Consider the following 13533-nt stretch of genomic DNA (forward strand, 5'->3'; position numbering starts at 1 on the left):
CAGAGGGTGTGGCCTGCCTCTCAGAGAGACGTGCTCTACCTATCGGCCATCAGGAAGATCCTGGCAACCAATGAGAACGATCCCGACACGTGGCTGGTCTGCAACTTCTCTGTGGACCATGACAACGCCCTTGTAAGTTTACTGTAACTGCATTAGAATAGCAGCACATATAAGTACAGTATCTTTGGATTGATTTCTCTCAGCTCTCCAAATAAAGCCTTAACCTCGGCTCCTCTGTGAACTATTGATGTGTACCCCAGCGGTGCTCAACTTCAACTTTATTATATGTCCCTGAAGGGCAATTGGTTTTGCAGCAAGAAGTACAATACATATAAAGACAGAGAGGTGTCCTGAATACTGTGGACTAGAAGGCCAACAACTAGTCATTGGTGTCCAACCTTCACAGTGTGCAGAGTCACAGCAGCAATAACAACAAAACATTTACAAGACAGATGAAATAAACAGAATATGACCATATAAATACAAGGGTAAAGTGCATGGAGACCAGACATGTTGATTACATGATCAACATCTCTGCATCAAACACAATGCCAACATCAGCAGCATAGACATTATAGTCATCATCATCATCATCATCACTACTATACCAGACACAACAACAAACAACTGCGCTACACCTTAGCCATGTGAGAACAACTTTACACTTCAGATCTACTTTTCCATTTTTCAACCTCATCTACCAATCCCAAATCCCAGTCTCTGTCCCATGATGAGTTGGATAAAGTAAACTCCATTCACTCAACCTCCACAGACGGACACAGTCTTCGGGTTTGCAGAGTAGCGCGGTCGGGGTGTTTCAGGCAAGTTTGTTTTGTTGAACTGATCATCAGCAGACATGGTGGACACCTATCTAAATTAATCTCGCCCAGCTGTTTTAACACAATTATGCAGAGCCATTCGCTGAAGGGTTAAGGCTGAATTATGCTCACCCTGCCGTGAAGGGCGCGGGGGTGGAGCGAGGGGCGGGCGCGTCAAATTACGTAAATTTGTTGGGCGTGGTTATTCACTAGCTCCAGCGGCCGCTTGCGTTGTGCCTGACTTTTTTTCTAACAGCGCGAGCTTCTCTCCAAACATGGCCGCATTTAAACCATTGAGCCCTGAACACTGAGCTGTGTTTTCGCCACATTTCTTGACCCATGTGGTAGGCTATAAACTTAGATTTGCAACTGTTCGTTTTTAGTCATTTCACCAAGTAAATGTGTTGTGTTGAGAGCATTATTGAGAGAGATTAAAAGCAGCACAGAGTAGTAGGCTATCAGGGCTGAGTAGTAAAAACGGCTTTCAGTAAAAACAAGTTTGGTGAGTCCTTCATGTGCTGATGTGCGGTCGTTTGAGAGTGAAAGCGCACTCAGTACTGCACAGCGTTTCATTGCGACTTTTCACGGGCTGTTTTCACCATTGTACAATGCACACAATACATGCTGATCACTTTCTGAGTATAATGGCATCTGCCCCAGCGCGAGGTCTGCACGGTGACTCACGGAGACTCGCGGGGCCCCACCCCCACGGAGCTTTGCTCGAGCATAAGAGCACCTTTAGAAGGATGTCAGGTGGATTGGTTTGGGTGAGCCTTTTGACTGGCAGTAGCTTACAGTAAACATGCACAGACTGACTGGTTGAATGCGAGACACTGACACTACAAAGTTACCCTCATTTTATCCAAAAATGATTTTGTGAACGACCTGTAAGCGCCCCGCGATCGACTAGTAGATTGCGATCGGCTGTTTGGGCACCACTGGTGTACACTTGTTGAGCTCGAATATTCCAATAGGGAAAAGGCAAAGGAGGTTTTAAACATCACAATCTCTGTCACTCTATGGCAAATCCAGGGCAGGGCAGGTGTGGGTATGATTTTCATTAGGAACCTCTTAACTCTTCACCGAGCTTCCCACTAACCTCAACTTTGCTTAACCTCCAGCCCACCAACCGGTGTGTTCGTGCCAAAATCAATGTTGCTATGATCTGCCAGACGCTGGTCAGCCCACCAGAGGGCGATAAGGAGATCAGCAGAGACAACATCCTCTGTAAGATCACCTACGTTGCCAACGGTAAGTGCTACACTAACCTAATCACTGATCAACCTCATAAAGCAGTGCTGGTCCTGTCATTTTGGTGCCTGAGGCGAGATCATGCAGAGGGCCACAGTCTGATCATACAAGGCCTTACTGTTGGCATCAAAACTAAATGCCAAAATTAAATCTCACTGTACCCAAGCCATAACCTCCCCATACAAGTAAGACCTGCTGAATTTTCCACTGCGACTATGGAGCAGACATGGACAGAGCGGTAATGACCCTGGACACTAATTTCCACTTTCAATCTGAATGCAAATAAAACAAACAATAAACAAGGCCCAGACATTTAGCAAACAAGGAAGTCTATAGTGTTGGATGACGTTAGCTAGGTGGACAATACAATAGGTTGTTTTCAGGTGATGTCACGTCAAGATGGCGACCGGGGCGAGACCATCGACCACTGGAATGTTTGCAAACCACGTGATCGTGCTGGGGGTCAACCGGCAGCAGGCTACCTAGGAGTTGCTGGGAAAATGGCTTCTCTTCATTGTATATGGATCATATCCTATATGTTTTGCAATCTTCTGGCGATACCTGCAGCGTGGAGCGGCGTTCAACCGTCTTGCATACCTGCTTTCCTCCATTGTCCATAGTAGCTCTGGGAGAGCTGCCCCCCCCAGCAATGTCATCGGCATCACGTGGTTGCAAACAAGCTATTAGAGCAGAGTGGAGCCTGAGGGAAAGTCATGGGAAATCTTCCATCCCTGCCAGTGCCTCTCACTAGAGGGCGCCCAAACTCCTGCCTCTATCTCTTATGCCACTGGCCTCCACTGCAGATACCCCAACATGATTTCCTGTTCTGTGTTAACAGAGTAAAAACAGAGTGTCCAGGTGCTGAACCTGCATGCTGTATTGCTGTAGGCTCACTGGGTCACAGTTTCATCATTTTCTGATCGTCTCTGTGTCTGGCTGCAGTGAACCCGGGCGGCTGGGCCCCAGCCTCGGTCCTCAGAGCCGTGGCCAAGAGGGAGTACCCCAAGTTCCTCAAACGCTTTACCTCCTACGTCCAGGAGAAAACTGCCGGGAAGCCCATCCTCTTCTAAACATAAAGAGGTAACCAATAACGCCAACACGTCCTCCTTTAGAACTTCACACGCAACTAACCTCCCAAGTCTATTGCATCCTGGTAGGTAGATAGGTACTCAAAAAAGAGAGAACTCCCGCACACTGTCTCCACTTGCAACTAAAGGTTTATTAAACAAAAGAATAACATTTCGGTCCAACGACCTTCATCAGAATCTGGGGAGTTCTCAATTTTTTTTTTTTTTTAGTTGGGTGTTCCCTTCTCTGATGCACCTGTCGAGTTTAGGTGTGCAGAAGTTTTGCTCCTTCAGGTAGATAGGTGCTGAAAGGCTGAAACATTCAATGCACTGTTAATCACAATAGAATCCTTGGCTGTTGCTTTATCTGTCATGTGGATCTGTAAAAACAGTTAGCATATAAGCTTTTAAAGTCTTTTACATTTTACCTTTCATAATGTTAGTGATATTAACTTTTTTTTTTATCATCCCTTCTTGTTTCAAGTGTGTGGAGGGTGGAGATTGCCCTTTGAAGAGACTACTTTACCCAACATTGAACAGGCTCTCATTGACTACATGACCCATTCAACTATCAATTAGAATGCAAACTACATTACCCAGGATACCATGCCATCCAGGATGTCCCCGAGGACACCGATGTATAGAGAAAAGACTGGCTTGCGTCTTTAAACCATCAGTAGTTGTCATCCCAGCCACATGAATGACTTTAACATCCTCTTCTGGCCATGGATAAATACATTTGTATGTAAATTCAAGGATTTATTAAGTGGTTTTTGAATCGTTGTTACCAATTATTTGCTCCTTTTTTTGTAAATTCTTTTGTACATTTCTTATGATGACATACTTGTTGACTTGGGTTTGCTTTAATCACTAGTATCACAGCGTCTTGTCTTGCTGCTAAAGTTGCTCCCCTGAGAGAGAGGAAAGTAGTGAGGAGGTGTGGTACAGTATCTCCACTTTCTTGCCTTCCCCTGTCCCTCTAGTGATGACTCCCCTTGCAGTTTGATGGAGGGCCAGGGCCTAAAGCTTTGAACACGTTTTCCTCTGAAGTCTTTATATTTCTAGATTGTTGTAAAGTAACTTTCAGAGCGCACTATATGGACACAACGTATTGTACAGAGAACAGAATAGGTTTTGAGTTTGAGTTTGCCAGTGTAAGAAATGTGAATTGACTGTTAAAGGCTTGAATTTGATGACAATAATGGGCATAGGAAATTAGATAAATAGCATTCGATAAGTCTAATTTACTCTTGTTGGACAATATTTTTGACACAGTTGTAATAAGTTAAGTTAAGTTAGTTATAAGCTAAGTTGTGGTCCTTTGTTCGCATGTACTGTACCTGTCTGTGTCACATGGTCTTTGACAGACATTTTCAATCGACCACCCACACAGCGTCTGATCCAAGGTTAGCCTACTGTATTTTTCATTGAGAGATCGGTGGTGAATTTTCTATTCCGCCAGGTTCCCCCATGTCAGCCCCCCGATGAAGCAGTGAGGAACTGTTCTGTCTAAATCATGAGTGTAAAGTTTTGTAAATTAAATGCATTTGCCTCACTACAGTGTGTGCCCAGGGCTAACACGAGTCCCGCTGCTGCTTTTCAGGATAGGGCAAACAGATGTTGATTTGAGATATCATCTACACCTGTAACATTACATTTCACATGCTGTACAGTACAAAGCAGTGCCCTCCCTCCCCCTTGACTGAGAAATCGCCCCCAAAAATGCCTTAGACACCAGGATGGACCCTAAAAATCCTGGCCATCTCTACTGTACAGCTACCACATGTGCATTTATCAACAGACACTGAAATGAAGTGGGGGTAAGGGTCAGCATTTCACATCATCTTACCTCAAGATATTTTATTCTAGATTGTGTTTTCTGTCATCTAAAGTTGGGAGTTTTGCAATCAGTAGATCACGTGTATGGTTGAGAATCCTCCAATCAGATTCTTAGTCTAAGGGGTGGGAGGTTAGAAAGGATCTGGTTAATTGTTTTGCTGATGATTTAGAAGAGAGAAGATTATAAGCAACATCAGCTGAAGAATGCATTTAGCGTTTTTAATTTTGATATTTTGTCAAGGAATCTACACACTTTGTATATTTCTAAGTTGTACATCAGAAGTGTTATTATTTGCAATAAATGTAATGCAATTTGACAATGTTCTGTAAATTAAAAATTGTTACACAACAGAAAGTAGCACAGTGTACTTTCTTTTTTAGGGATGGTGCAGTTCAATACCTTCAGCTTGATCCAAGTATGACTAAGCAAAGACAGACACTGAATTTCAGCAGTTTATTTATAGGAGTCTCTATATATAAATACACATTGTCTTTACATTCAGCGATTAAAATAGTTTTTTTTCAGCAAATGGTAGTTATTGAGATTTCTATAATAAATTATGGTCTCAACTGACACAGGTGTGATCTTGGAATTCAACAATACAAGTTTGGATATGGTCTTGATGAAGAGCTATCAGACAGCTTCAAAGTGTCCAAGTCGGGTCTCCGCTTCTTCAAGAGGACACGCTTCTTCAGTATCAAAGGATATCCTGAGTAAAAGCATCTTCAGTCATGACACAAACCTCACGAAACTAGTAGCTCCACATCAAAATGATCTACAATAGTCCTTCATTGTCTCTGTGTACATGGACTAGCAATGACTTACAGAGGTGTGCATATGTAAAAAATAAAATAAAAATGTGCATATTCACTCATCCAAATCTGTGCTTACTGTACGTCAGGTAGCCCACCCACCTAAAACCAAACATCCTCAGAGTAAAATATTTCTTACAGTAATCATAACCAACATCAAAAGTGCCGTTTTATCAAGAGCGAGTGTGTCATCCTGCTCTCCACGTCATCCAAGATCCAGTAACTCGGGCTTTCGTCTCTCACTGCCCTTCACAGCAGCCCCTCTGCCAGTGCGTGTGAAGGTGTGGGTTCCTCTCAGAGCGGAGCAAACAGCCAGGATACCCACCTTGGCTGCGTCACAGTCTGCGTTGGGCCTCGGTGACTTGTGACTCATCAAAGAGTCTGCTCACTGAATCAGTCCGTTCATATGAATCTCTCCTCGTCCTGCGGCTAAAGAGTCTGCTCACTGAATCAGTCCGTTCATATGAATCTCTCCTCGTTCTGCGCCGGCTGCGGCTACAAGCTGGTTTGTGTCCGCTCCCGTGATGCCATCCTGTCCCGCGTCATCGGGGACCGGGATGCCACCGTAAATTCACTGTAAACATTTTCCATCCAACCAGCAACTAAAAGCAGCTGCAAATGTTTGAAACCATCAGTCATTGCTTTCTGGTCAGCAGAAAGAAACGTTTAAAAGAAATGTATATGCTGCATATCTATTTTCTCCTCATATATACTTGATTCTAAATGTGTATATATTTGTGTAGGCCATGAAAATAGTATACTCTACATATAAAACTTAATGGCACTGCGCTGACACATGCTCTAAGAAGCGGCACTCAATTCAGCCTAATGTTCGTCAGATGATTTCAGTACGATGGAATGTGGGGCTTCCTGCGGATGTCCATCGCTGTGATTCTGTTGGGGTCTTCTCTTTAGTCCATCATCGCCCAGCGGAGCCTCTCACTCCTCTTTTCTGTTTTGGCAATACAAGACGTGGCAAAGTGGATCTAGCAGCGCTGGATGTGGAGTCAAAAGGCCAGTGTGGCCTGGCCAGTGGAGTGCGGCGATTGTCTGATGATTGGCAGGAGTAAAACGCAGGAGGAAATGAAGGTCGTAAAGCTGCTCTTTTCACTGCAGGGCAGAAGAGAGGATCAAGGATCAACCTAAGCAAACGCAGAATGTGGTGGTACCATAACAGAAGATGACATCTGAGCAGAAGATGACATCTGAGAGAAGACCTTCCATTTTCAACATTTGTGGACGCTAAAGATGCACAGCTACAGATGATACAAACTAATATTACCATATTTAAACTGGACTTTCCAACACCAGTGTGAGCTGATAGAGTGGCACAAAGGAAAAGACAACTCACCAAGTAGACATCGAGGACAGATCCATCATCACGGTCTATGTCCACGTCCATAGTGCTCTGCTCCGAGGTGAGGCAGATAGCACTGTCCTCCAGAGTGAAGGTGGAGCTGGACGCCATGTCCTCCCTAACACAGGGGAAGACATTTGCACACCATCAATCTAGTGAGTCAGTGTTGCCCGACTATATTAGGGGGTCAAAAGCAGCTAAAATGATGGCTTAAACCACAGGTGCACTTGGAAAAGTGATGAAATGACGAGCCACAGAAGCTAATCCCACACTATTGCAGCTGGATCCAAAGAATCAAAGAGGCAGACAAGTGAGCCTCCTGCTAGAAGGACCGGAAACCTGTCTGATGTCTGGCCAGTGGAGGTCTCTGCTGGGAGGCTCGTCTTCTCTGAACCGTCTCTCAGGAAATGAACAAAATCTAGGCAAGGCTGGCTTCATTTGACCACAGTTCCACAGACCCATGTCTCTAATATGGTGTTGCTGAGACCCTCACTGGGTCAGGTATGTACTACAAGAGTCACCTGTAGCATATAGACACAAGGCAGAAAATAGCTAATAAAATATCTTTGAAAATAATACACTATTCATTTAAATTTGAGATGTGAGCTGTTGTTTCAAACAGCAGAGGGCAGCATGAGAACATATTTCCCTTTTCCTTTCTGCATCAGGTGACTCCTGACTAAATTCAGGAATGTGTTTTTACCATTATATGGCATGTGATTGTGTGCTTTCTGTGCAGAAAGCCAATGTGAAAATGCCACAGAAAGAAAGACAGGTATAGAGCAACAAAGCAGTAAACAATCCTAGAGCTAGACAGAGAGATGGATGGATATATAAATAGAAACTAGCCTTTGATTATTATTTTTTTCTCCGTGCACTGAAACATCACAGCACAATGTGTTTATTACTGTGGTTGGTTGACCGGCTGACAGACAGGGATTATTGTCACTAGATAGTTAGTCTCCACTGCACATGTCCTCTTTTGTCAGCACTCTTTCTTTAGCACAATGGCACTAAGTAAGACCTTGTCAAAGCCACCGTTTAAATATTCATGAAAGCAGTTGACAGAACAATGTCAGGGGCAGCAGGCAGGTGACTGATGAGACACAACAATGTCACGGGCAGCAGGCAGGTGACCGATGAGCGGACGAGAACCAGGCCAGCCTCACAATGGCGGCTGGGAAAGCCTGTTCCACCTGACACTACTGGACACACCGCCCCAGGAGCAAGGCAGGGGGGGGGCGACAGAAACACGGACGGGACAAAGAACAGGTGATATGAAGGTCCGAACAAGGAGCCATGTAATGTAGAAACTGCCAGATAATGTAACAACTTGAATGTGATCAAATGCTCTACAGTAGCCTACATGGGCCCAAATGAAACTTGTTCAAGTCTGGGACAATGTAATAAAAGCATCAATCTACTGTATGGTGATTACCACTTCTTAAAGGAACACTCCGCCCATTTTCAACCAGCTTTGTATCATTAGAATATCAGTAGTATATCAGAAAACTGTAAACTGTTTAGAAGTATGTCATCAAAATTACTATTACACTCAAATTAATAACTCATTAACTCAAATCAACTCTCAATAACTGTCAAACTAGATGACAGTTTTGAAGTCATTCATCTAGTTTGACAGTTATTGAGAGTTGATTTGAGTTAATGAGTTATTCATTTGAGTTAGTGTGGACCAGTGATGTCACTGGTCCACACTTTAACACTCAATAACTGTCAAATTAAATGACAGACTTCAAAACAGTTTACAGTTTTCTGATATATATATATATATAGGGGTGTGACATTTTCATCTGATTATATAATCATATTTAGTCATAATGTAATAACAAACAAAAAAACAATAACTTACAATATTATTACATCATCATTAAAACCGTTGTGAAATAATAATTGCTGGTTAATATGTTATTACAGTATCCACCAATTTATTGCATGAACAGGTTTTATTAGGTTTTCGATCAATTTATATTTGGACAGGATGTTATCCTGGAGTTATCACATCATATAGTGGAAGGATGACCTGCATGGTAATATCTTTAGACATAGTACTGTACTAAATAATTGTCAATCCACACACTAGAAGTACAGTAGACGTACAGGAGTTTCCCCCTCCTTTGTTACAACATGGAAGGCAATCAGAAGCTGAGTTAGCTCTTTTGCAGCTCACTCAGAAGTTAATGTGAAACCCATATTACTCCATCAGGTTAGTCAACAGCTAGAGAGACTAACTTTAGCCCAGTGTCCAAATGCTCAAGTACAGACTGTATATGCTGTGTGTAGGAAGTGTGTGTATGTTGCCAAGCCAGCTGAGTCACCTGCTCCATGACGCACGACGCACGTCATCAATAAAGCCATGTCACAGATGACAAAAGGGTGGGAGTGGACACTGACAGGTGTGTGTGTGTGTGTGTGTGTGTGTGTGTGTGTGTGTGTGTGTGTGTGTGTGTGTGTGTGTGTGTGTGTGTGTGTGTGTGTGTGTGTGTGTGTGTGTGTGTGTGTGTGTGTGTGTGTGTGTGTGTGTGTGCGTGCGCGCGTGTGATGTGTGTGTGTGTGTTGGGAGGGGCACATGTACTGTACATGCTTCAAGCCAGATTGTGAACACCTCAATCACAGGTTTAAGGTGGTAATTTATGCGTTCTGCTACCGTACTATACCCTACCAACATAATCTGTCATCATTATAATAAGAGCAGCCGGAAAGACGCGCAGCCAGTCACACACAGAGAGAGACAGCCCAAAGGCAAACGGGCACATGTTTGTACTGTACCTCTCCTCAGTTTGGTTGTCCATGTTTACAAAGATGGAGGAGGTGGAGATGGTTCCCATGGAAGAGCCCTCGTAGAAGGACGGGGTGGCAGGGACCAGATCGGGACGCAGGTACGAACCGAACACTGCTGAGAGAGAAACACACACAAACACACACACACACACGTCTATGATGTCAGTGAGAAAATACACGACACACACAACGAACCGAACACTGCTGAGAGAGAAACACACACACACACACACACACACACACACACACACACACACACACGTCTATGATGTCAGTGAGAAAATACACGACACACACACACACAGGAATGCCCATGAGATCACTGAGAAAAGAGCACACACACACGCACGCACGCGCACACACACACACACACACACACACACACACACACACACACACAGACTTTCCCTGACAAAATACACCCTTGTTTACATGCCATGTTTTTCTTGGAAAACAAAGATGATTACAGAAAGTGTATGAAACCCATGACCAAACTAGTCATACATTATATTGTCCAGACCCACCAGTAGCGAGCACACTCAATGCAATCAGAAAAACTTAGGTGCGAGGCAAAAACAAACTGTTTAGAAGAGAGAACAATCCAGCATGCTAAATGTCCTTTCAAAAGTTGAATAGATCATTTGGGCGCAGCAGCAACAAACGTCTCAGCAAACAGGCCTTCTTCAGCTTCACAACGTTGAAAACGCTGAAGAAAGCCTGTTGGCTGAAACGTTCGTTGCTGCTGCGCCCAAATGATCTATTCAACTTTTGAAAGTACATCTCTCTCTTCCAACTAGCCATATATCCTGTTATTGTGTTACCTGTGGATGGAATTATAGTGAAAGAAAATGATTCCTCTTTTTGCGGGGGCCCCCCTGGAACCCTCTCAAGGACCCACGGGGGTCCCCGGATCCCACTTTGAGAAGCACTGGTCTACACAGTTCAAATCAAACTGCTGTATTTCTCTGTATTCTCCTTCAGAGTGAAACTGGTTTTGGTTGTACTCAGCAAGCCTGATGTAATAACCTTAAAGAGTAAGCTATTAGGAAATGAAAGAAGACAAATGTCTTTATTGCGTGTTATGTCACGGCTGGAGATAGTGGTGTGTAGACGAGAGACGAGGAAGAGGACATGTGGTAATTTGACCCCAGACTTCTCTTTCTGCTGCACAGGTCCACACCCTACTCTCTGCATTCATCTGTCATATCACACAGAAAGGTCAGAAGATCTGCTGCCACGTTCACAAAGGCCTGATTCATACTCTTATCATAACCTTGCTGGTAGGGTCAGCGATATCACACACACGCACACGCACACGCACGCACAGGCACAGGCACACACACGCACACGCACACGCACACGCACACGCACACGCACACGCACACACACACACACACACACACACACACACACACACACACACACACACACACAGACACAGACACAGACAGACACACACACACACACACACAGACACACACACACACACACACACACACACACACACACACACACACACACACACACACACACACACACACACACACACACACACACACACACACACACACACACACACACACACACACACAGACTGTATCAGACAGGCTGTTAATAACAGGACAGCTTCTGTTTTCGTTCCGGGCTGGCCACATATCAGCCAGTGACAGCTTCTCCCTGACGCCAGTCGTTGGGACGACAGCGTTTTACGGCCTGAGTGCCTTCTTTATGGGCCCCAAGTGCTTCTAAAAAGCCCCATCAAGCCGCAAAAAGCAGAAAAACGGCCGGCGCTGACCCGGCAGATTCTGACCCGGCAGATTCTGACCCGGCAGATTAGGAAGCAATCGAGAAATGGTGAGGGGAAACAACTTGATTAATAATTCGGGAACCTCTACAAACAGCCCTGAATGTCATCGGACATCCAAGGTGGCCCTATCTACACCTTTATGAAGAAAACACACACACACACACACACACACACACACACACAGACACACCTACACACACACACTTGATTCCCAATGAATGACAGACTGAGGTGTTCACTGAGCCGTGTGGACTGAGGGGTACCTTGTCCGTCCAGGCTGGCCAGGCTGCGAGCCCCTCCCAGCCGCTCCCTCCTCTCCTGCTCCTCGTTCTTCTCGTCCGCCTGCGATGAGAGGATCTCCTGAGAGGACGACTTCAGAGCCGGGATGGACGTGCGGGTCCTCTTTGAAGGGGAGAATCGAAGAGCTGCGGAGCAAACATGGGCGTGTGAGTCGGCAGGATCAAAGGAAGAGTTCTGGGATGTTGAGCGGTGGGAGGGGGAGGAGGGGAGAGGAGAGGAGAGGAGATGAGAGGGGGGAGAAGAGTGGGTGAGAGGTTGGGGAACAGAGGAGGAATGGGAGGCCGATCATTGGAAGAGAGGGGGGAGAGCTGATGATCCTGATGGGACCAGTGTGCGACGTGCACAATGAAGCTCCAATCTTCTGTCCCTAAAATTAGCAGTGCAATGATCAATCTGTTAAAACGCATAATGACGATTACACAACCGTCCCCCCCCCTCCCAAGCCACCCTCATTCTGCCTCCCAAGCAGGGCATGAAATTAAATCCTCTCTCGTCATCCCCCTCTGACGGGACTTGGCGGCGGGTTAATAGCTCAGCTAAATCCTCCAATCATCGCCGCACGCCGCGTTAATTTTCACAGGGGGCTCCACGCGGCCCTAACCCTGTGTAACAGTGTTACTTTGATTTGATCTTGACGCAAAGTTCCAAAACAGCAGAGCAGTTAAGTGTGTAGCGGTGAGGGAGCCAAGACTGTGGGGTGTGTGATCTCACCAGGCTGCGCACACACACGCGCACACGCACGCGCACGCGCACGCACACGCACACGCACACACACACACACACACACACACACACACACACACACACACACACACACACACACACACACACACACACACACACACACACACACACACACACACACACACACACACACACACACACACACACACACACACACACACACACACACACACAGGCTTCTTGGCTTCACCTACAGCCGAGCCCAGCGCTCTCCAAACAGACTCAGCGGGCAAATGTGAATTCATTTCCACCACAGTTTAAAGCTGGTTTTATCCTGCTGGTTTTGCCGAGGTGTCGTGGTGAACGTGATGGAGGAACGCGCTCCACACGCCTGACTGCTGTGAGGTTAGAGGCCTGAGCAATGGCAAAAAGAGGGCATCTGGGTAGTGTAGAGGTCAAGGGGGAATAACGCGATCCTCCCACACACTCCGTCCTGCTGGTGAAACTCCTCACTGTCAGGTGAAAAGAAGCGGCTGGCGACTGCACGTGCATTGGAGGAAGCATGTGCTGGTCTACAACACAGATCGGCAGAGGGGGAGGAGCAACGACCAGGACAGCAAGGGGAATTGGCCAAGTACATTTGGGGAGAAAATGGGAAAAAGAAATTAGATTAAAAAAAAAAGGAATGATTAGAAGAATCAATGTGCCATACTCCATGGGCTAAAGGAGCTCATTGATCTTGACCTAATTTATCCACCTCAGTTGTGTGTGTGTGTGTGTGTGTGTGTGTGTGTGTGT

At 45.4% G+C, this 13533-nt stretch overlaps 2 protein-coding genes across 4 annotated transcripts in view; one reads left to right on the forward strand and one right to left on the reverse strand.

Annotated features, from left to right (window-relative positions):
* LOC310783497 (ceramide transfer protein-like) overlaps window positions 1-5314 on the forward strand; it is a 33651-nt gene extending 28337 nt beyond the window's left edge. For both annotated transcript variants that reach the window (XM_083644366.1, XM_083644367.1), the window contains exons 14-17: window positions 4-132; window positions 1940-2069; window positions 3012-3149; window positions 3621-5314. In XM_083644366.1, the coding sequence (XP_083500492.1) occupies window positions 4-132; window positions 1940-2069; window positions 3012-3139 (387 nt within the window). In that variant the 3' untranslated portion in view covers window positions 3140-3149; window positions 3621-5314. The remainder of the gene's footprint in view (window positions 1-3; window positions 133-1939; window positions 2070-3011; window positions 3150-3620) is intronic.
* A 127-nt stretch (window positions 5315-5441) lies between these two features.
* Window positions 5442-13533, reverse strand: part of pip5k1bb (phosphatidylinositol-4-phosphate 5-kinase, type I, beta b) — a 65435-nt gene continuing 57343 nt past the window's right edge. Inside the window, exons 12-15 of one of the 2 annotated variants that reach the window (XM_083644492.1) lie at window positions 12015-12176; window positions 9933-10056; window positions 7140-7263; window positions 5442-6898 (exon numbers count right to left, since the gene is read on the reverse strand). In XM_083644492.1, coding sequence (XP_083500618.1) covers window positions 6896-6898; window positions 7140-7263; window positions 9933-10056; window positions 12015-12176 — 413 coding nt within the window. In that variant the 3' untranslated portion in view covers window positions 5442-6895. Of the gene's footprint in view, window positions 6899-7139; window positions 7264-9932; window positions 10060-12014; window positions 12177-13533 lie in introns of both variants that reach the window. The other variant, XM_083644491.1, reaches the window with a different exon arrangement.

The sequence above is a fragment of the Poromitra crassiceps genome (genome assembly GCF_964638095.1).
Source record: "Poromitra crassiceps genome assembly, chromosome: 10".
Taxonomy (NCBI): domain Eukaryota; kingdom Metazoa; phylum Chordata; class Actinopteri; order Beryciformes; family Melamphaidae; genus Poromitra; species Poromitra crassiceps.